At 42.0% G+C, this 27,665-nt stretch overlaps 1 protein-coding gene across 5 annotated transcripts in view; it reads right to left on the bottom strand.

The window, feature by feature from the left end:
* The window catches only part of SULF1 (sulfatase 1), a 175,767-nt gene that overhangs the window by 39,459 nt on the left and 108,643 nt on the right, over positions 1-27,665 (bottom strand). For all 5 annotated transcript variants that reach the window (XM_019822760.2, XM_011291362.3, XM_019822762.2 and 2 more), the window contains 7 exons: positions 18,806-18,957; positions 16,285-16,454; positions 4,948-5,098; positions 3,862-4,037; positions 2,000-2,128; positions 1,673-1,729; positions 823-952 (listed from right to left, as the gene is read on the bottom strand). In XM_019822760.2, coding sequence (XP_019678319.1) covers positions 823-952; positions 1,673-1,729; positions 2,000-2,128; positions 3,862-4,037; positions 4,948-5,098; positions 16,285-16,454; positions 18,806-18,957 — 965 coding nt within the window. The remainder of the gene's footprint in view (positions 1-822; positions 953-1,672; positions 1,730-1,999; positions 2,129-3,861; positions 4,038-4,947; positions 5,099-16,284; positions 16,455-18,805; positions 18,958-27,665) is intronic.

Genomic DNA, 27,665 nt, shown 5'->3' with positions numbered 1-27,665 from the left:
TCTCTCTCTCTCTCTGTGCTTCTCCAGAGCTCAACCTCTCTCTCTCACTTGCAAAATAAACATTTAAAAAAATAGCTTGTGTTCATGTGTTCTCACTTTCCTTAGAAACAGGTCTGTTTAATTCATTACATGGTATTTCTTTAGTTCTTATTGATAATAGTTGGTGTTCTGGGTAGCCTTGAATTCTACAGTAATACTTCGATTAATAAAGAGGATTCATTCTAATGGAATAGTTGATGTCAAATACTTTGTGAGCAGAGGTAGAAACGATAAACAAACACAATATGTCTTCCCTTTTCATTCCCCAATCTTGGTCCTAGATTCTGTCCTCCTCTGTAGGTTGGATGACATCTGACTTCAGTACAGGATGGGAAGACCCCATCATGTCTCTTGGCTGGTTCACTCTCCAGAGGCTCAGCATCTGCCCATGATCTTGACTAAGTAGACTTCTTGATAACCAGTTAACAGGAACCCAAGTGGTGTTGGCTTCTCCTCAAATGGAACCAAGTTTCTGAACTTTCTAGCCTGGCTAACCATTTCACATGTCTGATATGTTGAACTGGCGTTGGCTAGTCGGGTGGATATCTCGTACTCTCCGAGGGCACCATATTTTTTCACTGGAGGGAGCCAAGCTGTGATGAGGAGGCCCAGCTTAGACCAGTTAGATAATCCCAGTCACAGGAGAGCTGTCACAGTGAGCACGGCATGAGCGTAATGAAAAGCTTATTTATCCATAAATGTACATTGTTTTATACGTTGCAAATTTTAAATTAGAAATGAAGACGGATGTGACTTGTGGTGAAGACAAGCTGTATCACTCACCTGCCCAGGCTGTTCACAGGCTGTCTGGTACCTGGCCTGCTGGCACAGTTCCTTGACCCTCTCATATTTGGGCAAGTGATTTGACTGTTGGATATTCTTGCTGGATTCTTCTTTTTTACGTAGAAATTTCCTTTGACAGAAAAGAAAAAGTTTCTAATGTGAGAAACGATCTGCATTATCTTCCTAGCATCATGTGCCTTTTTTACTTTTCTCCCCTGTGACATGACTACACATTCTTCAAATGGCATGACATAGATGTTAGAATCTGGCTCATAGGAGTTCGGCATTTGCCGAGTCCTTTGTGAAGATTATAGGCCGGGCACTAATGAAGAACATTCTCTCCCCAAAGCATTAATTTCAAAACTCTGGGCATAAATGTTTAGCTGTACAGTTATATAAATGCTTTTCTCTCAATGTAGGTATGGAAAAAAACAAGACAATGGGATCATGAATCAAAAGGGGAATCCCAGAAGAGACTCTGGAAATTAAAGTCTCATATATTTAAAGCCAGGAAAGGCACCTAAGGAAAGGAAAGAGAAAGGTGAGGGCCAGGCGGACTTGGGAAGGAGGGCTGAGAAAGTCAGTCGACTGGTCTGATCAGGAGCCAAGGCTGAGAAATGCAACCATAAGTGCTTTGGTCCCATCTTGTGAGAATTTATGTTTTACAGTCTGATGCAACAATCATGATGGTGCTGGCCAGTGGAGAATGAGTAGCAAACCATTCAATCTTGTGACTGGGCTTACGAAATCTGCATGCTTAGTAAACCGGAATAAGGGCGAAAAAATACCCAGCAGGGAGAGCTGCCCACTAGGACTGGTTCCCAGAAGCACCCCAGGAACCAATAATTACCCTCTTTCCACGAGGAATGTATCACGCCAAATTCTGGCTTTCTTGTTTGTTCGAAACCTGAAAGCAAAATAATAATATTTACTGTTGGCATCTGGACGTTTTTCCAAACGATTCTGCACTAACAGTTTATTTAAAGAAACACCTCTCACTTCCCACAGACCACGACTGCATCTCTATCAATATGCTATTCACAAACAGCAGGGAAATTCTCAGCTCAGGGCGGTTCTCCTGGGCAAAGCCTTATTTTGCCTCCACTTCTTACAGCTGCTGGCTGGCTCTAGGTGCCCATGAGCTTGGGGCTGGCTGATGGAAAGCAAATTGACGCACCTGTTACCTGGCTTTTCCGGGTCCAGAAGTTTGAGCACGGACTTGCCATCCACATCGGGAGGTGTGTCGAGCCCAGCAATGTCCAGGATCGTAGGGGCCAGGTCGATGTTGAGAACGATCTGTGGGACTCTGCAAAGGGACAGATGGTTACGCCCCGTACCTAACACCCGTGGCAGTGGCACTTAGGGCCACTTTCTCCACACCGAGATGCACTGGTTTTTGGTCTTCTCTCCCTCTAGCGTGGTCTTTCACGCATAAAACCTTTTAACTTGGATCGGACAATTCCCAAAGTTTCGAATGAGCTGAAGAGACATAATAACATTCTTCAAAGAAAGCCTTCTGCTGTCATCACCTTCTCCCTTCTCCCAGGATGTAGTGCAATGTGGCGGCAGAAGAGGCACGCAGGTGAGATTCAGGATATCTGGTTTCTGGGCCCCAATGCTTCTGCAGAATTGGGAACTCTGCGAGAGGCACTTATGCTATCTGCCAAGTTTCCTCCTTGTTAGATCAGGAGTCCGGGCTAGATGTTCCTTAAGGCCATTCCAGATTTTGAATTCTACTTGCATTCTTTTCTTTTATTCTTTCCGTAAGTGTTTCATGTACATTATCTTATTTTACACAGAACATTCTGATGTGACCAGCAGGACGTGTAAAACCCATTTTAAGATGGGAAAATAGAGATGTAGAGGGGTGCAGAAATAGAACTTTACTCCTTGAAGATGTTTTTCTTCTAAATGAAAACCATGTTTCTTAAAATGTTATATTCTTTAAAAATTTTTCTTTATTAATAATTGAAAAAAATGCTAAAAGTCAGGGGCTGGGGGTACCTGGGTGGCTTAGTTGGTTAAGTGACTGACTTTTGATTTAGACTCAGGTCATGATCTCACAGTTGGTTTAAAAAAAATTTTTTTTCAAAATGTATTTATTTTTGAGAGACAGAGACAGAGTATGAGCAGGGGAGGGGCAGAGAGAGAGGGAGACAGAATTTGAAGCAGGCTCCAGGCTCCAAGCTGTCAGCACAGAGCCCGACACAGGGCTTGAACTCATGAACAATAAGATCATGACCTGAGCCAAAGTTGGATGCTTAACCGACTGAGACACCCAGAGGAACCCCCCCCCCAACCCTTATTTGAGTTTACTTATTTATTTTGAGAGAGACAAGACAGCGTGAATGGGGTGGGACAGAGAGAGGGAGGGACAGAGAGAATCCAAAGCCGGCTCTATACTGTCAGCACAGAGCCTGGCTCGGGGCTCGAGCCCACAAAACTGTGAAATCATGACCTGAGCTGAAACCAAGATCCAGACGCTTAACTGACTAGCCACCCAGGCACCCCAATCGCATAGTTTTGTAAGATCAAGCCCTGACTCAGGCTCTGTGCTGAGAGCGTGGAGCCTGCTTGGGATTCTCTCTCTCCCCCTCTCTCTCTGCCCCTCCCCCCACTCACATTCTGTTTCTCTCAAAATAAATAAATAAACTTAAAAAGGCAGGCAGTGGTTATTATTTTTTAAAGACAGTGTATCTCTGATTCAAAGAAGGTATAGGTGGTGTCCCTAAAGACCACATTTTGTGTCTGTGTACACAGACCATATGACATGGATTCTGGTCCACGTGACAGAAATAAACATTGGTAGTTAATTTTCCTTTCTCTTTAAAGGTAGTTAATTTTCCTTTCTCTTAGTTCATTTTCTCTTAGTTCGTTGTAGGGGGAAAAAGGTTTTCATTTTCTAAATTACCAACCTACACACACCCTTTTCTGTTTTGGATGAAAAGAAACCAGACACTGAGATTGGCGACCGAATTCGCTCAGATATACATGAGCCACGACAGCTCAGCTGAACGTTGCAAGCAGAGAAATACGTACATTGATCCTGGCTCTACGCTCGGACCGCGAATAAAGAAAGGCACACGGATATCAAAGTCATATGGCATGGACTTCCCCTTGACCAGTCCAAACTGCCCAATATGGTAACCGTGGTCAGCCGTGTAAATGATGTAAGTGTTCTCCAGCTCCCCCGTTTCCACAAGCATATTATACAACTGCAATACAACAGAGACGAGATGTGCAAGATGACAATAGTGTTGCCATGATTTCTCCCCAATTTTTTCCCCATTAATTTTTAAAGGCAAGAGTTCTTTTAACAAGACCGAGAAACACGATCACTAACTACATTTTCAAGTTGCTTACAATTCTGGAGTGAAGAAGTCCAATAATAGAGTGGAAATGTAACTTTTTGAATCTGTCACATTCTTCCTAAAGATTTTGTGCACCTGTTTTTCAAAAGAAACCCTCCACAAAACAGCCTCTACCACCTCACATCAGTTTTACACTGAAAAATCCATTGTTGATTTTTTTCGTCACTCTTATATGGCTATCAGGGGTTAAAAACAGCCTGCTTCTGGGCCTGATCCAACTAGATCCAGCCTGTAGACAAGTTTTATTCGGCTTCTGTTAATTTTTTAAAATTCAGGAAATTTCACATAAAATGTTTGCATTTCTGGTTTCCTTAAAAAAATTCAGAAGACCTCATGATACGGGATCTACCTTTCTACGTGGCGAAAATTAGCTGGAGCTGGGTGGTTGCTTCTTGTTATAGATGGGGACACTTAAAGTTCACCATAATCCCCACCATTCCCTAGTGTTTCATACGAGACCAGCTTTAGGTATTTACATTATTTGCTTAATTCTTGAAGGTATTGGTGAGTGTAGCCCTTGATTTATGGTGTTTTGATTTTTGTCTCGTCTTTGCCATTGGCTCCAAAGGCAGTGTGGCCTGGAGAGTTAACAGAAGGGGTCAAGATAAGGGAGGGTAGATAAAATCACTGAACACTTATGCATACTCTCTCTCTCTCAAAAACAACAATGAAACAAAAACAGAATTGGCAAGAATGGGTCCGCACAAAGGCGGCTGGACCAAAATCTACCACCGAGGCAAATTGGTATGCTTACCCTTTCCACAGAATCATCTACGGACATCAAAGTCTGAAGCCTTTTGCGATGTAGAACGTTCGTAAATTCCATGTGGATGGGCAGCATGGGCCCCGTGTACTGCATAATCCAGTGCTTATCCATATTTGGTGCATAGTTGTAACTAGGGGTTCTGAAAATATCCAGAGAGAATTCTTACTATACATATTTTTGGTCATTTGGAGAAATATTTCAACTTAAAGGTTGTGAAGCAATCATTTCGGAAAGGTGATTTAGACATTGCTAAAGTATTTTTTTTCCTCCCATGTACCTTCTAGGTTTATAGGAAAAGCTAAAATCTTCACCACCCCAAACAGCACACATCCTCTAAAGACATGTGCATTCAACCTTATAAAACCAAGAGCGGTAGCTAAAAAAGTAATTAGTGTAAGTTCATTTGGATTCATCGAATAAAATGTGTAAAAACACATCAAGATGATCATGGTATTGTAATATCTACAGATAAAACTCAGTAATACAGAAGGGAAAGTTTTCATGGTGATATTAAGTCGTAAACTTTCATTGCTAATTGGGCTATTAGATATAGTCACAAATATGTGTAATAATAATCATAATTTCAATATATTTTTTCTCTTGAGTTTACTGGGCTGTTTTATTGATTAGTTATATATCTAGTCTCTATGAGTTTTTCCCCTTCCTATATATAGGATATATAGGTTATATCTAGATACCATTAATTTAATTGGATTTGCTGGAATTATAACCAATTCTACGTCTGCAATACACATGCTGATCAATAAAGCTATTCTTTTAATAGACAAATCAATATCGGTGCAGAGCCCAATTTTTCTTAACTACAGGGTGGTGGGTCCTATTACTTTCAAACATCTTGGTTCAAGCTTCTATTTAATTTATTGCAGACACCCAAGTGGTGTCCCACACATTCCATTGGGGACCCACAAAATGTCCCCTTCTTTTTGATATCATCTAACCCAAATCTCTTGACCATTAGATGCTGCCACCTCATATTCCCAAAGTACATATCTATACTAGAGTAATTCTCCCACTGAGAATTACTCGTGTATATTTTACCTCTGCCAGACTACAATGTACTTGAACTTTCTCCTTAGATGTTATTAAGCATGCAGAAGTTGTTTAATATTAAAAACTTAGTATTTACCATGTGTTGGGTTTTGAGTTGTTTTGTACACCTTAACTGATTTAATTATCTCTGTTGTTCTTAGAAATAGGTTTATCTGGGGCGCCTGGGTGGCTCAGTCGGTTAAGCGTCCGACTTCGGCCTCAGGGCACGATCTCACGGTTCGTGGGTTCGAGCCCCACATCGGGCTCTGTGCTGACAGCTCAGAGCCTAGAACCTGCTTTGGTTTCTGTGTCTCCCTCGCTCTCAGCCCCTCCCCCACTCGCGCTCTGTCTCCCTCTGTCTCAAAAATAAACACGAAAAAAAAAATTAAAAAAGAGAGAAAGAAATAGGTTTATCATTCCTATTTACAGTTGAGAAAACTGAGGCCTAGCAAAGTTAAACAATTTCCTCAGATTAACAGTCATCAGGTGGTAGATCCCGGACTCCATTCCAGAGCCCATTTACTCTAACAAAATGAAAGAAAAAATGAAGTGGGGGGTGCTTCCTATATCTGAGACTGCTTTTCTATGAACCCCAGCTTTACAAGTAACTGGTCTCACAGAACAAGTAACCATCTATGTTGGTTGAGAAAGCTGGTAGCCACTGTCCACTGAGGGGAGGATCCTCTCAGTGAAAAATTGTGGATGATGACAAATGAAGATGACCCTCTGCCATCATTTACATTATAAAATCAGAGAAACAGTCACTGCAAGCCAGGTGAATTCAGGGATATTGACATGTACTCCTCTGGTTGGTTGTGATATCAATTTCCCTTGGGGTAAACCTGGAGTTTCTGGGATACATACTTGTATACTGAGCTATATAAATGCTGCCTGTTATTATACATTTTCTTCCACCAGTGGATTTGCAGAACTTCTCTTTCGATAGTTGAAAACATCGTTTTGGTACCACAGACCTTCTTGGCACAAAAAATTACCCTGATGATCAGTACGGATGCTCATTAACTAGCAGAACTACGACAGCACAAATACCAATATAACACTGAACACAGAAGGCACTGTACCTAAAATTGTATAAATTGTGCTCAGTAGTTAGTGTAAGTCAACTCCTTTTTTAAAGGGACAGATTTGCAGAGTAGAAAAAGCAGGGTGTGGTTCAATTTGCCCATCTGTATATGGAGATAATAGTACCTTTACTAAAAAGCTCTTTTGAGAAATCTATCTATCTATCTATCTATCTCTATATCACTTAAAAGTGCCTAGTACAGAGGCACATGAGTTTCCTACATAAACCAATAAATAAATACATTCTATATAAGTGTCTGGGTTAAGAAAATCCTGTCGCATTAAAAACCAGACAAGCTCTTCAGGTATCGCCCGCCATTCTTTTTAAGAGAAACTTTCCATATAAGCTTTCTTCTGCTTCCCCAATAAATGACTCATGAACCACTTGGTCCCATTTTTTTTTTTTTTTTTTTTTGGCCTGAAAGGCTTCCTCATATCTAAAAGTGAACACAGGCAGAATCAGCCTGTCGCATCTCAGGAGCTTGTGCAGTAGGAAGGAATGTAAGCCCTGTTTCTTATTCTTCACGCGGCATGTTGTGGTACAAACAGGATTAGATTGAGAGGCTGAGGAGGAGGAGAGGGGAGGCTTCTAAACCCCATAGGAAAAGGATTTTCACCCGTGGGGGTAGCTCGAGGTCAGAGAAATATAGCAAGTGGGTCATGAAAGGTCCCCTAACCATTTACTGATACGTGCCCTGAAAAAGAATACGGCTATAAAAGATTACACAGGCTTCTTTGTAATACCTAAACATCTTCCTCTTACTGCCTTTGATGTTGGTTTGCCTTAATTTTAAAATAAATCGAGTTGACTTTTTTAAAACCACAAAACCTCAACACAAATAAAAACTACAATAGGGAACCAGAATGAAGGCTCACAGCGGGCAAATTATATCTTCTACCGGTTACCTTGATGTGCTTGGCACAATTCCATCTGCTTGGAGGAACGGGAAAGGTCACAGCAAATTACAAGCCTCAAATTGGACTCCCAGATTTACAGAATGACATATGTTAAATCTGGCTTATATTAAAAGGAGAGTTCAGGTCTGTTGTCAGAGCTGTCCTTCCCCACCCCCAACGTTGCCTTTATTCCCCCCTCCCCCTTAATTTCTCGCAGTGGGGAGCTGACCCCCAGCTCTGGGGATGAAATCCCAGGTGAGATCTCAGCAGGGGGCAAGGGGGGGTACACATTTGCCTTTTAAAGGAAGACAGACTGCCACTGCTTCCCACAGAACGGCAGCTGTTCGGGGACCTGCAGGTGTAAGTTCGGGGGTCGCTGCAATTGACAATGTTGTTGAAAAGTGATCTTTTGCCAAAGACCTGTGGTTGCCTCCTGCCGGGGTCTGCCAGATTCCTGGAAGATGCAGCCTTCTGTCCCCCAGTGATAATTAAGGCTTGCTTCCCAAAGAACTGACTCACAATTATTCAAACAGGACCTGGAGCTGTCAGCTGGAACAGCAACCACTGAAAGAAGCAGGTAACTGTTTTAGGGAAAAGCGTAAAATCACATAATCAATTGCTCCAGAATGTTTTGGGATCAGACCCAAAAATCTCATCCCAGCCGTGTTACTTACTGGTGTGTGATCGTGGGCAACTTTTTTTTTTTTTTTTTTTCTCTAAGCCTCTGTTTCTTCATCTATGTAATGGCAAAACCAGCCACAGTGTTTGGTGAGGATTCGAAGAGACTTCAGTGACTCCAGAGAACAAATCCTGGGACCACATCATACCCATACTCACCGGTAGCTGGGAAAGGTCTTATACAGGTATCTGGGAAAGATCATTTAATAGCTCTTTTGGTTGTTGTGGCAACCCTGGAGGGTAGGAGGACATCTCATTCCCATTTTGCAAATGAGAAAGTGAAGTGTACAGAGGTGACTCAGAAAGAATGGGCTGGGGCTGGAACTTCTTCCATGATATCCTAATGACCAGAGTCCTGCATCACAGTCCCCAAGAAGTTCCTCAAAATCCCAGTCATGAAAAGATCTGGTACATATATTTCTTTCTCTCAAAATTAAGTCCTGAGATCCTTAACATTCGTCTTGATTTAAAACATTAGCCGTTTCTGGTTCCCGTTCAAGTGCGTCCTACCAGCTGCTTTGTGTCCACACCTGCTGACAATACAAGACAAAGTCTGACCCTCTGAAGCAAACTGGGTGTAGCAGCAAAAAGCGTAGGTAACACTAGCTGTCTGCTTTAAAAGGGAGAGGACAAATGAACAATTGCCGTTTCTGAGTTTCTGTTGCTTTCTTTTTTTTTAATATTTTTATTTAATATTTTAAATATATTTTAAAATGTTATTTATTTTTGAGAGAGAGAGAGAGAGACAGAGCTTGAGTGGGGGAGGGACAGAAAGAGAGAGGGAGACACAGAATCCCAAGCAGGCTCCAGGCTCTGAGCTGTCAGCACAGAACCCAATGCAGGGCTTGAACTCACAAACTGTGAGATTGCGACCTGAGCTGAAGTTGGACGCTTAACCGACTGAGCCACCCAGGCGCCCCAAGTTTCTGTTGCTTTCTTAAAAAAAAATCCATATGCTTGATCTGGTAAGACTTCTTGTTGTCTATTCAGAGAAGGATTTTACCCGTAACTGTGCGTTCCAGGCACAAAACATGTCTGTAGCCCTCAACAGACTATTCCTATATTTAAAATGTTAACGTTCCCCAGTAAGGCTTCTCTGCACACTGGTTTTCTGCAGTCATTATTTGTTTGGATTTATTGCTTCGCACTAGATCACAGATCCTTTAGACCACACATTTGTAAGTTCGACCTTTTCCATCAATGCTAATTCTCTTTGGGCTTTGATTTTCTTTCTTGTGTTGCTTATTGGCATAACAAGAATAAGAATTCTGAAAATCAATAATGTCACCTTTCTGTTTGATGGGTGGGTATTTGGGGAGAAGAATTCTTCCCAGAAAAGAAATAGGTTCAAGAAACGCACGTGTTGTATATTAAATCCATATTCAGGGGATTACACAGAATTTAGCAGTTCATTTTTACTGCTGATGGCCTTTGCTGTCACCCAGTGAAAAGAAATACCTTTCTAGTGTTTTATATTTGAACATGTGTTTTCTTCATTTGTTATTTAGTCTTGGACAACAACAAAAACTCTAATGATCTAACTCGTAAAGGGTCTTGGTAGCAGGACCATCATTCTCTAAGAAATGAAATAGGTTTCAATTCCCAGAATAAGCCAGTTATACAGATTTAAGACACACACTCAAAGCATTAAATTGGAAATTCTATACTTAATCTCCCAAGTTGCACCGTCTCAGCTTTCACTCAAATTGAACTTATTTAATTGACTTTGTGGAGATATTCCCCACCTGAGTTCAAATGTCTTTAGGTGGGTAACATTTGAATGCATGCAGAATAATATCAAATGATCTTGATTATAGGTATATCAGGAGACTAATTTTATAAAGTCTTCTAAGGTACTGCAAACTCTGATAGAATTGTGCAAACACACACACAGGAACCATTTCTAATATTAACCATGACTGTGAATCATACTGAGCAAGCCTGGTGCAGCAGAAAGATCACCTGGGGCCAAGAGAACGGAGTTTCGGCTCCAGCTTTGTCCTTCCCTACCTCTTAGGTGACCTGGGTAAAGCCATTTGACCTGGGTCTTTTATTTTTTTAAATAGAATTTGGGCCTCCAGTTTCTAATCTAAAAATTCATGGCATTAGATGATCTCTAGGTGTCCTTTAATTCATAAAACTGATTGCCTCAATATTTTTATACTATTATAAGTGTTCTAATGTCACGTAGGTGGTGGGGTCAACACGCTTATTCATTTACTAAAGAAAAATGTATCACGCAGGGAAGGCGGCAGGAGAGGAGCCACGTGCCCCAGGCACAGGAGGGAGAGGTGCAACATGTGACCCTGTGACTGCCTTCAGGAAAGAGCTGTCTTGCATCACCCCAGGGCACCATTGTCTTGTGTGAATGCTGCCCCCTGGGGGTGTGCAATTTGCCTTCAAGGGTCTGGTAAATAGCCAGTGCAATGGGATATGTACTCAATGATGGAGAGAAGAACAAAGTGGGGACACAGGAAAGGAGAAATTGGTTCTGCCCAAATTGAAGATTTTATGGAGAATTTAAAATTCCCTCATCTCTGGGGCACCTGGGTCGCTCAGTCGCTTAGGCATCTGACTCTTGATTTCAGCTCAGGTCATGATCTCGTGCTTCGTGGGATCGAGCCCCGCATGGGACTCTGCGCTGAGAACCTGGAGCCTGCTTCGGGTCCTCTGTCCCCTTCTCTTTGCCCCTCCCTCGCTCGCACTCTCTCTTTCTCTCTCTCTCAAGATAAATAAGTAAACGTTAAAAAAATAAAAATAAACAAAATTCTCTCCTTTCCAAAAGCACTTTCTTTCTCTTTTATGGATTTGTGGAAGAAGCGAAGTAAGAATGCGCAAACTCTTTTAAGTAAAAACCCTTTTTTCCAACTTCAGATAATAAAGGTGTTTCAGAAACTTTGTTCTGAGGCTTACACAGAGGTAGTTAGTTGTCCCTTTAACATACTATGTCATCCCCAAACCACAGTTTCAGAATGATCCTTGCAAGTTAGTACACCTGGATTGTTCTACCAAGATTTTAGATTTCTCTTGAATTTGTGTGTGTGTGTGCGTGTGTGTGTGTTCACACACATGCGCACAATTACACACATTTCCGGGGAGGGGGAGAAAGAACTGTTGACCTAGAACAAAAAAAAATTGAAGTCGATAGGGACAGGGTTGATAGGAAGGTGACGAAGGAGTCTCTTGGCTTCCCACAGACTCATCAGGTAGGTAAATGGAATCTCCTTTCCTGTCACTGATTCACGTTATCACATCACGGAGGCCAGGAGAGAAAAGCTATGTCAAAGCGAGAGTGAGGGTACAGAATTAGTATGAGGCTACTGGGGAGATGATTTACTGAAAAGCACAGAAGGGTCTTCCCCATAGTGAAGGGCTTTAGGATAAGGATTATCATGTGTGATGTTTTGATGGAGGCTCCCTCAGATATCACCGAGGCCGTGAACAGCCGAGCTGCTTCTGATTAAACACTGCCCCATGTCACGTGTGGTCGATATCTGTCCACATTCTTAGTCAGTGGGCATAGTCTCTAGCCTCAGTGTGTAAAGCCAATAAGCCAGTATTGGCCTGGCTTCCTTCCTTTGTTGGGAATGGAAAACACCGTGGAAACACAATGCATTCACTCCGGTCTGAGAGGGTCAGATAACTACAACGCTGGGCCACGTGAAAGGCATCTGGATGATGCGTGACCACCAAGGAAGGTGACCTAAAGGAGCGTGTTCGTGTTACCTGCTTCTCTCAAAAAGGGAGCGTCTACAGCTTCTCAGTGTTTTCAGGGCCTTGCCAAACCTTTCTGCAAAGTACTTAACTGCTTACATCCCTTTGCTTGAATGTGTGGCTCGTGTTTTCGCTAAGGAAACCGGCCATTCAGGAGCCCCACGCACCACAGTTAGCAGCCTGTCTTCATTTGTCTCACTCTTCGTGTCTAGACTGAACCGTGAACGCGGGCAGTCGCTCAGGGACAAGAGCCACACACCGACTCACCCCAGCCCCTTCCTCGAGTGAGCGCCAGTCAGGGGAAACCTTTACCACTAAGAGCCAGGGTCTTGAGGCTCCTAAGACCCACAGGAGACACAACGGATCTCTCCATCCTAGATGCACCGAAGCCCAAGGCTTAGCAGCAAAGAGAAGCTGAATCACTTAATCAACCGCATGGAGTTTCATTTTCTATGGTGAAGGGTGTTCTCCTAACTGGCCCTTGCTCCTTGAGCACACTTTGCACCTGGAAAAGATAACACGGCCCAGATTGGTGCTTAGCCTGTCTGTGTTTTTGGAATGGCCAGGTGTGAGAGGCTCATCACAGTGTGAGGCTTAGCCTGTCAGGAGATTTGTCACATCACAACGGACATGTATCAACTTGTCAATCCTTCAGTTGCTTCCCCTAAACACGGGTTGAGCCTAATGAAATTGAGATTTTTGTAGGTCAAGAAAGATGGAATCAAGAAAGAGTGGCTTTATGTGGTTCATCTTGATAGAAAGGATCACTAAGAATTAGCATCTCTGAAGTGGCTTCTGTGTCCTGGGCCCTCTGTGGGGACTTTAGCTACGCTTCCTCTCTTAATTTTTGTTCGTGACATCATGTCAACAGGCTAGTATTATCCTCATTTTACAGATGAGACAATGGAGGTGCCTAGAGGTTAAAAAAATTGCTTGGGGAGGACCGATGAAAAAGGAACCCAGGCTTGTTTGTCTCAAAGGCCTAAATATTTTTCGCTCTGTCGTGCGTAGATTTTGCTTTATAGAATCACAAGTAAGGCACACTCGTGGTCCATTTGAACTAAAAAGAAATAACTGAAACAATTTATATGTGAAAACGACCAAGTCACTACCCTACCAAGTGACCTCCAGTGACTCTCTGCCTATGCTTACATACAAATCCATTCAAGCCCTCAAAATTCTGCTACTTTCCCTTTCTAGCTCTAACCCCTATTGCTTTCCTTGCACTCCATTCTCTTAGGTCACATCTTAGTCGCCTTACTTCACATGGCGACCACCTGTCCGTGCCACATTGTCTTCCTGAGGTCACCTACCCAAACTACAGGATCAGCTGCAGAAATTTTGCCCATTCTTTGAGGCCCATTCTGAATGTCTGCTTCTCCACGACTTTTCCTTGTTCCCCTAAAAGATGTGAATGGGTCTTCCCCCAAACTTCCATAGCTCCTTGGATGCCTTCCCTAGTCCTTACCACTTCTATTCCTACCAGTGATATGGCTGTTTGAGCACTTGCCCATCCCCTGCCTAGAGCAGGGGTTGGGGACAAACTTATTCTGTAAAGGATCAGAGAGTAAATATTTTGGGCGTCGCAGGCCATAGCGTGTCTGCCACAACTACTCTGCTGTTGAGTTGCGAAAGCAGCCACAGATAACACATCAATCAATGGGCATGGCTGTATTCCAATAAAATGTTGTTAGCAAAAGCCGGTGGCAGGCTGGATTTGACCCCAGCGTGCCAATCCCTGTCTTTGATTATTGGTTCCCCAGTGTTGGCACTCGTGTCTTCCTCATGCCTACATCCTTGCCGTACTATATAGCACTACTCATAAATATCTGTAGAGTCAAATAGAATTTTTAATTGCTGGAATCAGAGATGCTGCTTTTTAGTTATCACTAAGCCCCTAAGAAATCTGCAGATTCCTCTCTTCCCACAATTGTCTGTGCATGCCACTGAGCCGTCAGAACCTTTTGACCTGTGGCTGATTCTTCTGGAGGCCCAGGACCTTGCCTGGAAGCTTCAAAGGCAGGATGACTTCCAAGGAGCCATAAAACACCACATTTTGTCAATCCCTTCTCCTCAAACTCGGGAAAACACCGGTAATGTTTACAGTTGGAGAAAGCCACCATAGGCTGGGAATCTGCCAGGGCAACAACAGAACCTACACAGACTGATTTCTGATTCAAAAGAAAAGAGAGGGACGCCTGGGTGGCTCAGTTGGTTACGCTTCCTACTCTTGATTTCGGCTCAGGTCACGATCTCACGGTTCGTGAGATTGAGTCCTGTGTTAGGCTCTGTGCTGACGGCATGAAGCCTGCTTGGGATTCTCTCTGACCCTCTCTCTCTCTCTCTCTCTCTCTTTCTCTCTCTCTGCCCCTCCCTCCCTCGTGTGGGTGCACACGGGCTCTCTCTCTGTCTCTCAAAATAAATAAATAAACATTTTAAAAAAGAAAAGGAAAGAGGCACGGAAGAACCTGGTAGAGACTTCTGAACCAGCAGGTTGCTGAATTTGTAAGTGATCTGTAATGGACAGCCACTTGCCACTTGTGGGCTTCACTCATGAATTTAGTCGCAAGGTTATATGTAGGTAGACCTTCAGAGACTTATATATCCAACCACAGGGGTCTTTCCCAAACACAGTGAGTCATCCAGACCGCATTCCCCAGGTGCTGGGGCAAACTTCTTTATTTGTTGACAAGATTGTCTGCACTGAAACACCTCCTTCCTCCTATCCCACTGGGCACGTTCGGTAGAATATCCGTCCTGGCTTTATATCTACTGCTAGTTCCTATCTTCTGTCAGCTCTGATCCCCTTCCTTCTTTCTAAATCACTTGATGTGATCAAGACGCATTAAGTACCACTGACCAAAAGTGATCAGTTTATTCGTTGTAAGAAATAAGAAATCAGGAAAGGTTCTTCAGGGATATGGAATGACCAGCAACGATGGTGCCCTCAGTGCTTCTCTTTTCATAAATACATTTAATCTATTTTCTTTCTGTCTGGGATTGTGGCTGGGAAGTCAGTGTGGATGAAAACGGATGATATTTAAGCATAAGCAGATTAAGAGCCAATTTTGGAGGTTTAGTGATGAAAGAAACAGATATCAGTTCCCTGTTCCCTACCTGTCTGATGGCCGATCCTTCAGCAGACACAGAGCCAACTGCTCTGTAGGGAAGCCCGCATGTTATTGCAATGGGTGGGAAGGAAGCATGTCGACAGAGTACGAAACAAACTCATGTTCTTTGCTGCCAAAGCATCTAGATTTTTCCATTCTGGGCTAGTGAGAATCATCAGCATAACCCAGCTCTCTGCTCTCTGCCTCAGCCCCCCACACCATCAGCCCCCTCCCCGAGCCTCCCTGCCCCTCCTTACCAAGGATCCCGCCTCTCAAAAAGAAACATCAGGTATTTTAAAGCCGTGACCTGAGAAGGCCTCTCGGGCAAGCCCATTCAAGCTGCTTTCTGCAGCAATCCTAATTGCACATCTGTAGCAAAGCTACGACAGTATTCACTTAGAAAATAACCCCGCGTTTCTACAACCAGACCAAGGGTCGCCAGTCTGTTGCCATGAAAAGCATACCACTGGATCGTTGTTTTTATTATTAGGTCACGCTCAGGAATATTATTTAAGACAACTGAAGCGAACGCTTGATAAAAATTTCCCCCAGTAAGCCTACGTGCTTCTCTTCCTTTCTATTTGGCTACTTATACATGTTGGAAATATGATTCCTAATGACACCACTAGAGAAGGCCCCGTGGCCAGCCCACGCCATGGTCTCATGTCAGAAGCTGGTATTCCGGCCTCTGGAGACACGGTGTGGAAGGAAATGGGGTGAGGGAGAGGTGGGAGGTGGAGAGCAAAGGAAAGGCCTGTGTTCAGCAGGTCCCAGAACGGATGTTATTACTCACATGTGTTGGGAAGCGTTGGGGTACAGTTTTGAAAACTGTGGGGCCGAGTCCTCGGGGCCGTGGGGCGCAGCGTGGCTGATCACCATCATAATGGGCCTATGGGGATACATTCTCTTAGACATTTTGAAGTAATTAATGCTCTCGTTAGTGATTAAGTCTGTGAAGTAGTCCTGAAACATACATTTGACACAAAACAAAAATTACAAAAGGTGACATTCATCAGATCACATTTGAATACTGCTTTCTTCAGAAGCATCTCCCTGAATGAAGAGATAAGGTCTAAAGCAGGAAGGAAAATGACTCCCAAAGCAGCAAAACATCTTCCCTAACAGAGAAAATCGGTTGCCAGTTACTTGCTAGGGCTGCTAGGTTGGTAACACGCAAAAATTTTATTTTAAGTAAAGCACAACTTAGCAATTAAGAAAGAAAAGAAGTCAAGTTCTGTTTGTCCAAGATAATGATCAGATCTGGCAATCCAAATGCTAGAGAACATGAAACACCGGATACATATTTCATTCTCAGGTTTCATTGATGTAATTCGTTGACAAAAAATTTAATTACTTCAAGGGCAGGAAACACCCACGCCCACTACAAATTCACAGTTGCAGAACACACACACACACACACACACACACACACACACAAAGCCACATGCGCAAACAAAAGCAAAGGTCTTTTCTTTAAATTAAAATTTCACCTGTGGGAATTACACAGTAATTGCTAATGGAAGCCATAGCCAAAATCTGGGTACACAGGGAAAAGCTGCAATATTTTATCAATTAATTTACTTGAAACACTAAATACGGGGAGCATTTGATTTCCTGCAGATTATACTGTTAATTGCACAACTAAAATGATACAGCTGCTGGCATTTGGGCCTGACTTCTTAATAAAATGACAAGCCACAGTCTGAGGGACTGATGCAACTCTGTAAGGGAGAAGGAAGAAATGGAATGAAGAGGAATGATGAAAATTTTAAATTAAACCACCTGCTTCCTCCAAGTGGGCATCATTGGCCTGGAGTTCCAATACAAACTTTATTCAGAAAGTGCCCAGACAACGTTCACCATGGTGGAGGCTTCCAGGCATGACTAATCACATGTAGATTCAAGGACCAGAACAGCTGCCAAAGCAGTGCCCAAGGGAGGAAATTTGTGTCACATGTCATTGTTAGGACAAGTCCACAGGCTATCACCTTCCTCCATGGGAGTGTCTGATTCATTCCTTTTCTCACTAAAAAAAAACCCGCCATATATTCTTTTTGGACACAGTTGTCTTTGACACTTAATCAGCTGTGATAATGGGCAAGTTACGCTAATTTAGTCTTTGGAGGGAATCTTGATTACTTTGCTCTCCTTAGGACAACAGGGAAAGAAAGGTTAATAGCTTGAACAAGGAGCATGAAAGCATCCCCACAGATAAAAAATGATAGCAGTGACAATTAGTGCACTTTGTAGGACATTGCTCAAATCTGCCTCCAAGGTCCCTGCCAGCTCTCGACTTTGATGAGTCTGGAATCCTATTAGCAATGTTTGTGAATTTCATTTGCATTCATTGTTTTCTGAGGGATACCAAAGAGAGAGGCTTATACCTCATCTCCAACCAAGTTCCTTGGGCTCAAATCGGGCCAAGCATAAAGGCAGCACTGTGCCAAAATTAAATCAAGTTCCCTCTTTCTGACTTCTACCAATGGCTCTTTCGTAGCGATCTATGCTGGATAGAGCAGACTGTCAGCTTCTTTTAGATAAGCGAGGAAGAGATGGGCACGGCTATAAGAGAAGAGCATATTTTAGGCTAACTAGCAGGCTGAATTCAAAGATATTTCCCCCTTCACTCTTGTCCTCTGAAAATCGTTTTAAGTTGGCAATCACATAACGTTTGTGAATTTAAAAAAGTCTAATCTAGGATCTATTTATCAGAGAGCCAAGGGACATGTCGATTTCAGTGTCTATGAACTGGTTTGAAAATCCCAGGACTGATAGCCTCAGAGACTTTCATGGACTCGAGCCGCCATGGGGCAGGTGTGTCCTTGTCATGTATCAAAGCTTGCTCCCACAGGAGTAAGAGAAAGGACCGTGGTTTCTCGACCTTCGATTACTGCACTTGTCGGCTCTTACTCTTACATCTAAACGTGAAGCCATGGACGAAATATACTTTTACCCCAATGAAAAGCAAAATGGTACAAGACGAACATTTGATTATGTGGACCAATCCTCTGGAGAGCAGAGAAATCAAAAATTATCACAAGACAGAGTGGAGACATCTATGATTTTCTTGATGATAACTTTCATCAGAGGCTGATTGCCTTTCATCCTAATGAGGGAAAAATATCACTAGTCAAAGTCAGTGTTCCTTGAAAATCTTTTTCTTGCCTGGAGTTTAAAATTACCTTAAAATTTCTCATCCTAACATTGTGAGAACATAGAAAGCCAATCTCATGTATAACTTAACTCACTGAAAATGGCTTTTCCCCATTACACATAAAGTAAATTGATGCAGTGTGAAAGTGCCTGAAAATTACCTTTGCATAATCAAATCCATGCTTTTCTTTGATGCCATTGCGACAAACAGTGTAATTATAGAAACGAGAATTCTTGATTAATCCAAGCCATTCTCGCCACCCAGGAGGGATGTAGCTGCCATTATATTCATTGAGGTATTTTCCAAAAAAGGCTGCAATGGGAAAAAACAGGATTATTTTCTCATATGAAATGATTAATCACAAATAAATGCATAAATGCATAAGTATGAAATTATGACTTGAAAAAGAGGCAGTAAAACAAAAGTTAACCTAGGTAACAGTGGATGTCAAAACAACAGTAGTGTAATACTCTTGATTCTTTGGCCAAGTGACACACACAAGCATTTTCCTTTCAAATAAATAAACATCGCACCCAAGTACATGGATTATCGTTCAATAAAATTACCATAATGATCACGATACTCCGGGTACATCTATTTCTTGTGGTCGTGCTGGGATAAAAGCAGAATTACCCTTTTGTTAAGTTGATGTAACAGTCAGAGAAGTAGCCAATAGAAATCTGGAATGCTATCATTGGGCAAATACTGGAAGACTGAAAGTTCAGTCTTTGTGATAAAATAAGTTTCCTAATTTCACTATTTGAGAGTTGCAAAAACTATTCACTCTTTGAGAGTTGTAAAAACACTACAGAAAAGCTTGTCTTTGTTTTCACATATCCAAATTTTCCAAACCGAGGAACCATGGTAAACTCCATTTCTATGGCACATGGTAAGGGTTTTTATGTCACACACATTTTACGGCATCGGTGTTTACATTATGTGTATTTCACGAATGCATAGGTCTATTACTGATAATTAAAAATCCTGAGGACACAGAGTTACTACACAGATGGCTACTTTTCATAGAATTATAGTGCAACAGAAGTACATGGGCCACAAACATGCACACCACTGCTCATTGAAGAGGGCACTGGAGGGGCTTCATATTTGTAACTCTGGCATGTCACACATCCAAGAAAGGCCACTGTGCAACAAGACTTATCGATCCTTTCAGAGAAAAACTTTGAATTTGGTCCTCTGCCACAGATGATGATAGGAGAGGGGCAAAGGGGAGAGAAAGGCAGGTTGGAGTTTTGGGAACAAAATGGGTTAGATTTTGAAGTCAAATACCTTGTAAGTATTAGAAGGGTCCCAAAAATGTATTGTTAGCATATTTTTGAGAAAGAGTGCTCTTTCTTTCTTTCTTTCTTTCTTTCTTTCTTTCTTTCTTTCTTTCTTTCTTTTCCTTCCTTCCTTCCTTCCTTCCTTCCTTCCTTCCTTCCTTCCTTCCTTCCTTCCTTCCTTCCTTCCTCTTTCTTTCTTTCTTTCTTTCTTTCTTTCTTTCTTTCTTTTCTTCTTTCTGTCTTTCTTTCTTTCTTTCATATGTTCACTGACTTTAATCACATTACATTTACCATGTTATCACCATGGAATGTAAATTCAGGTTAGACAAGAGAGCTTCACAAGTGCAATAAAGCGATCTGGAATATACCAAAGTTTGTGTATAATGTCTGACCAAATCGTCTTGCTGATAAATAATCACTTCAATTGTAGGTAATTTTTTTTAATGTTTATTTATTTTTGAGAGACAGAGAGCATGGGGGAGGGTCAGAGATAGAGACACACACACAGAATCTGAATCAGGCTCCAGGCTCTGAGCTGTCAGCACAGAGCCCAATGTGGGGCTCGACCTCCCGAACCATGAGATCATGACCTGAGCTGAAGTCAGACACTTAACCAACTGAGCCACCCAGGTGCCCCGTAATTTGTTAACATTTATGATTCTCACAGAGAAAATAAACAAACTGCATACATTAAAAAAGTGTTTTTCATTAACTTCGCATTAGTACTTAAAATACACATTTCTATTTCAAGATGATGTTTAAAAATTATTCTAATACAACAGCAACATAACTGTAATTCCGCAGCTACAAAAAAAGCTAAACTACGTTCCGTAGTTATCTTCATGTTTACATGTATGATTGTGAAGTAAATACTATTTCTCAGCAGCTGCTCTCAGCTTTTTAGGTTTGGTTTAAACACACACACACACACACACACACACACACACACACACATTTTCATTTGTAAGGAAGCTTATAATGTGATATTCCATGCACTGTTCTGAAAGGGTTCTTTACGAGCCAACCAATCCTAAAAACTGAAGTACTCAATCAGTCTGCAAGAGGAGGACGGTACTATTTCCAATAGTTGTAATTTCGCCAGGGACACGGGTATAGACAAGCACTGTTTTGGGTAACCTAGATGTTTGGTCACCCTATTAGCTTGCAGACGTAGATAGCCTTCCCCTTAAGTAGGAAGGAGTAGAGAGATTTTTACATGTGTATATATAGGTGTGTATATGTGCACACGTGTGTTGCACACATGCACACTTACACCTGTATGTACATACATATGTAATACACACATGCATGCAAGTTTTACTTTTTCTGATTTTTACGAGGCTGCAATCCTTCGTTTTAGGGTGAAACGATGGCTAGCCAGATGCCTTCCATGTCAAAGCCACTTTCTAGTTTCATTAAGCAGGGTCTCCCAGACACCTCCACTTACATCCACGAAGGAAGATAGCTTCTGGATGACTGGCTTGAGAAGATGAAAACGGATCCCAGGATCAGGCACTTTATTGATAGTGCTCTTAAAGCACGCATTTCTGAATCTGTAAACTTGTCCACAGTACATCATTTCTGTGTCTTTATGGGATAGCTAGTTTGCTTTCATCTTTGGTCCACAGCCACCTGTAGGATACCTCCGCCTGAATGTTTTACTCGCACCTAATACAATCGTCCAGAATGGAATTAATCCTTTTCCCTTAGGAAATTACTTCTTTCTTCAGGTTCCTTTATTCTCTGAGTGTCATAATCACCTTCCTGGTCAACCAGGCTTGGCACCCCAGAGTCTGCCCTGATTTCACCTGCTCCTTTGGTCCCCTCGCTAAGTAGTCGCCACCACCTGCAGGTTCTAGGTGGAAAATGGCTCTCGAACCTGCCCACCCTTGATTACAGGACGCCCCTCACGAACGCGTACAGGCTTCTGCCAGCTCTCCTAGCCAGGCTCCAGGCTCTTTCCACTCCTGGTGCCACCTTCCCGAAGACTGGCTCTGGTCCCATCACCCTCTTCCAACAATTGTGGACGGACCGTCCCCCTCCCCTGTACAACCAAGTTTCATTTGGTAGCTTGCCATTCGAGGCCACCCTGACTGGACAAAATCTGGACAAAATCCCTCTTTCCAGCTCCATCCTGCCTTTCTCTTTGACCCCGTGTCCAGAGAATGCATTTTCTCCATTTGCTCTGGTTGTCACCTCTCTGCTTTGCCTGTGCTAGTTCCCTCTTCTCCCCACTGTTTACCAAGACCAGACGAGGTGCCATTTCAATCTCAGTCTTTGCCCGGTTCTACAGCCATTTGGTTCTGCGGCTCTGGTGCCATTTTCCCTTTCTTCCTCACGCTACGGTCATGTTTGTACATAAGCTAATCTCCCTTAGACCGTAAGGGTTCTGAGGGCCAACACCGCCTTTGCCTCATCTCTGTACTCCCCCTGCTTCCCATCCTTGCATATAGTATAGGGGCTCCGAAAGTTTTGTTTCTCGCACTGGGGTTCATGGACCTCCATGTATTCTGGGGATTCTATAAATTCTAGACTTATGTTTTCACTTGAATTATAAGTGGCTGAAGTTGATATTTCTGGTCGGATTCATTTTCTAGGAAGAGTTGACTCAAGTCTGAGAAACGGGGGTAGGACAAAATGTCAGAGGCTCTCACATCAGGTAGGACTCAGGATTTCCCTCTGAGCTGACTGTGTGCAGTAGGAATTCTAACGAGGGGTTCTTGTCTTTAGAGACTAATCACCTTTTCACATAAAGTACAAGATAATTTTCCTTTCTAACAAAAGGCAATGTGACCTCCAGTCAGAGGCCGTGGACCAGGGCCACACCCACCATTACTTCAGAAGGGGACGATTTCCAGGAACCTTCCACTTAATAACCTTGGGCCCAGCTCTTTCCCCTGGCCTTCTCCTCATCCCCAGGGGTTTTGTTCCACGTTCCTCTCCATCTGTCTTAAAAGAGGTAAAAGGGTACAGTGGCTTGGAATATAAACACTGGAGCCAGCCTGCCTGGGTTCAAATCCTGGCGGTGTCATTTGCTAGCTATCCTCAGGCAAGTTACTTAGCCTCTCTTCACGTCCAGTTCTCCATCTGTGAAAACGCAAGGATACTAATAAGCACCGTGGCAGGGTTGTTGTTAGAATCAAGTGAAATAAAACATACGTAAAGCGCTCAGAACAGTGCCTGGCACATAACAAGGGCTTTTTTAATGCTGCTGCTGCTGGTATTATTATTAGCAGCACCGTTATCATTATGTTCCCAACGCTGTATCCTGGTTTCAAATAATGTACCACTTGGCTGTCCAAGGAGATCTTGGAGTTCCGCACTTGTGCATTTGGAAAACTTTCTTGAGAGGTTACATACTTTTCTTCCCCAGTCGGCCACATTTTGCGGCAACGAATTCCCATTTGGCTTCCGTTTTCTTGCTTAATTAGTTTTTAGATTTTTTTCCTGTTACGTTCAGTTTTGCTCTCTTGTTTTTTCCTCTCGGGGCAGCCACGATGGGTCACTCACTCCTGCCCTTTGCCTCGTTGTTTTACTTGTTCGGTTATTTAGTGCCGTTTTCTATCCATCGCCATGGCTAGTGCCCCTCCCTTAATCCTCCCCATGTAAAGTATTCCTTCTAGTCTCTTAATAGTCCTTGTTGCTTGCTTCAGAACTCCCTCCAGGTTTTCGGTGTCTCTGCGCTAACAGAGTGTAAAAACACGTACTCAGGATTCCAGATGTGCCCTCATCCAGCACACTTGTTCCGAGAGAGACCAGGACCTCATGCATCACGAGGCGGCACCCCGGTGCTGTTGGCTTCAAGTTACTCTGGCCTTTCTTGTTGCCTCGTAACATTGAGACTCATTTGTAATCACCCCTGGCCTCTTTCAACATTATGCTTCCTGGCAGCGCTCTGCAATTGATTATCTGGGCTTCTAATTATTTTCTTCCAGATGTATTAAATCTCGTTCTCCCTCCCTAAGGTGAATTTCATTTTCTCGCCCATATTGCCATTATATTATGTGTAGTTTGAAGTTTTTCTTATCCCTTGGCATTGGCAATTCACGTCAACTTACTACCATCAGAATATATCACTAACACACCATCTACCTGTCCTTCTAGATCATTCTCTTCTCTGAGACATCATTAAGCACTTCCCTTCATGGCTGTTTAAAAAGGGGTTGGGGGGGGGTCGGGTGACAGGCAGAAAGATCAGAAAGACCTGATTATAATTACGGGTGACTTTAGGCCCTGCTACATCTGCGGAGGACTATCTGTTACATAATACTTAAAAATTTTTCCTTCAACTCTTTGAAGCAAAGGCTTTTAGGTCAGCAGGAGGAACTATAGAAAAGAGTTCTGATGCTATGGAGAAGTTAAATCTTATTTAACATAACAAATGGTACACTAATTGAGTTTTTACCGCGTGTAATTGATAAACTTGGGGTCACAGGATTTTACTGGTAGTTAACACACCAATATACGTAAGTTTGAACCAAGTTAAAATTATAATTTAATTCCCCAAGGAGACTGTAAGTCTAACGAAGACAAGGATCTTACTTATATCTTTCCATATCCCAGCACTTAGTGTAAGTCTAAGCATATGTAGTTCAATACATGTATGCTATACCATATGTTACTATCAAGACCTCTAATACCATAATTCATTAAAATAAGAATATTAGTGTGTGGAGGACAAATAAATAAATAAATAAGTAATTTTGCTACGAGTAACATAAGTTTTGTAAAATAAAACGACATGAAATCAGAAGAATTGATTCATCGGTCTAAATTATTTTGTTATAAAAGACTTCTTTACAAAGAGATTTACTGCAGCTCTCCATTAAATATTGCCCCTTTCACCCAAGTGATATGAAGTTAAATGAGTATGACTAAAGTTTAATTCACATGTGATTTTATGTATCATGTGTTACAATTGTAATGTGAACACTACAATCTTTAAATGAGTCAATATAAAACGTGCAGGGATTATAATAAGATTACAGTTTAATTTCAGGCAGGAAAGAAAACCTAGGAATCATTCTGTTTGATCTCTGCATTGCATATACAAATTGGGAAACTAGCTCATGCAAGTTCTCCGAACATATTAAAGGCAGAGATGGGACAAGAGTCCAACTCCCCTCAGCCTTGATTTAGGTTTTTTTTTTTTTTTTTTTTTTTTTCTGGTACGTGATGCTATCTCTCCAACGTGGCTTGTTACTTTTACCTTAAAACCGATGACAGGTTTTACATTCATGTTTATACTCTTACAAGAACTTTACACTACATTTTAGTTTTTTTGAGCAGATGGGCAGGATATTCATTTCTATGATAGATAATCCAATATCAGTCCCACTTCACCTGTCAGAACATAAAATGCAATAGACGTGTTGTTGTATTTTCCCCTTTTGAACATTAAAGCTGTTGGACAGTCATATTTTCCATGAGTAAAGTTAGAAAAATTTAGGCTATAGCCAGTCCAAAAATATGCCTCAGTTCTGAAAAAGAAAAAATCATGTCAGACAATGGTAAATATAATATTGGATCAACTCGATTCATTTAAATCCACATATTCTGGAGGCATCCCAAAATAAGCCTCTTAGTAATTTGTCTTCTCTGACTTGTTCTTCATAAAACTGATTACTGCACTGTGCTTTTCTTTCGATGAATATTTATGTATGATATATATTTTGGTTTCTTGCATTATTTTTCTTAGCTTCTCTGCTAAATGTTCCAAATAATGTATTCATTATTAGAAAAACAATAAAATCTTTATATATTGGCTTTCCCCCCTTCTAGTTTAGTGGCTTGTAAAAAATTATGTTGGTTTAATACCTATTCACCAATTTTCTTAATTTCCTAAGATGCCTGTCCTCCTGATGTGCTTATTTGTGTATTTTCAAATGGGACCCTGTCCCTGGCTAGATCAATAAACTCTTGTCACAAAGACATCTCTGCTTCCTAATTGTCTGAGACACTTCAATATTTTCCCATCAAGGATAAATTTAAATTATATAGATCTCTATCATTGACATTTTAGTCTTCCAATTTGTATTTTTGCCTGATTCACTAATGGGCCCATCAAAATTTATTATGTGTGTATCATCCTTTTTTGGTTTATCAACGATTTGGAAAAGTCCTCTTTTCCTTTAAAGAATTCCTTTTCCCCTGTTAAGATGACTCACTATAAATTCAATTATTACCTAAGTATCCAGGCCCCTAGGTGGAAGGTTGGCTTCAGAATCAGACTTAGGTTCCAGGAGCAAATCTCCTGTTCTTGGAGAAGACAAGTGACTGAAGCAGGCTGCTGAGCTGCACAAAAGGCCTGACAGTTGTCATCGGGACAGGCTTATGGGGTGCAGTGTCATTCTAGACCTAACCTGTACATTTAGGGTAGGACACTGGAAAGAACTCTGAAGACTAAGGTCCTGACACCCGTTCTTCCCATTAGAATATCAGATGTGCCACTTTGATCTTGTTGGTGTAAATTTGCTCACCTGAAAATAAGGGGATCGAACTAAATTATCTCTATTTTATTCAAGCTCTTGTAATCCATTGTAGGGTAGATATAATGTAGTATAACTAAAACAAGGCCCAGAATATACTGCGCTTCTTAGATAATTTATTTCTATCTTGGTGACCCAGTAAACTTCGTAATGGATGGCATTTCAATTTTTCCTTTTGCCATCTGGAAGCTTAGTTCCAAATATGCACCTTTTCTCCACATCTCCATGGCATGCACTTTGTGTACCAAGCTTTGCCTTGACTTTAACTGGTACAGCCCTTCATTTCCATTTTCCAGGGTTCTTACTGTTCGGTATCCTGTTACGTTTTACGTGTCTCTGAAGGTGCTATGGAATGAGGCATGACAGAAACATGTAAAGAAAGAAGATGATGGAAAAAGGAAAGACTTTGGAGTCAGGTGTGCTAGATTCATCCTACCACGGGTAAGCCTGTGACCTTAGACAACTCTCCTGAGTCTCTGTTTCTTCACTGGCAACACAGGCAAATCCTTTCTTTCCAGGTTGCCGGAAGAATTAAGTGAGACAATTTAGATAAAGCGTCTGTGCACATAAGTAAACGACATATATTAATTTCTTTCTTTTCCCCCTTTCTTTTTTCTCCCTAGTTTTATTGATGTGTAAGTGACAATCAAAAGCTGTAATATATTTAAGGTGTACAACCCGATGGCATGAAATACATAAAGACTGTGAAACATTCACCACCGCCAAGCCAATCAACATATCCATCACCTCACACCTCTACTATTTTCCTTTTGCGGTGACAACACCAAAGATCTACCCTCTCAGCAAATTTCAAGTGCACAATACAATATTGTCGGCTATGGTTACATAGCCGTATGCTGTTTCTTCAGAACTCATTCATCTTCTTCTTGCCCTTGCTTGATTTGCCCCGAAACAGACTATCAAACCCTGGTTGACCACCCTTAGTCTTGGTAGGGTTCTCTGTGTCATCCTGCAGCTTTATTTCTTATGACAGGCATCGTCCGTCTCACTCTGGATATGGTGAGAGTCCCAACCCTTCAAGCTCTATACCTGCTACTAGGGATTAAATTCTAGGGAGCCTGGGAGTCGAAAGGCATTGATTTCATATGATGCTTCTCATGAACAAAACACGAGTCGGTGGTTAAAATCAGGAACCAGGCATCAGGGGAGAATTTCTGGTTTCGCTTCCGAGCTGGTCACACAGTATTTGAAATCCCCACCCCAGTTATAACACAGAGCCAAGTACATT

Source organism: Felis catus, chromosome F2, assembly GCF_018350175.1.
Source record: "Felis catus isolate Fca126 chromosome F2, F.catus_Fca126_mat1.0, whole genome shotgun sequence".
NCBI lineage: Eukaryota > Metazoa > Chordata > Mammalia > Carnivora > Felidae > Felis > Felis catus.
The sequence above is the reverse complement of the archived record's forward strand: the minus strand, read 5'-3'. Positions and strand labels throughout refer to the sequence as shown.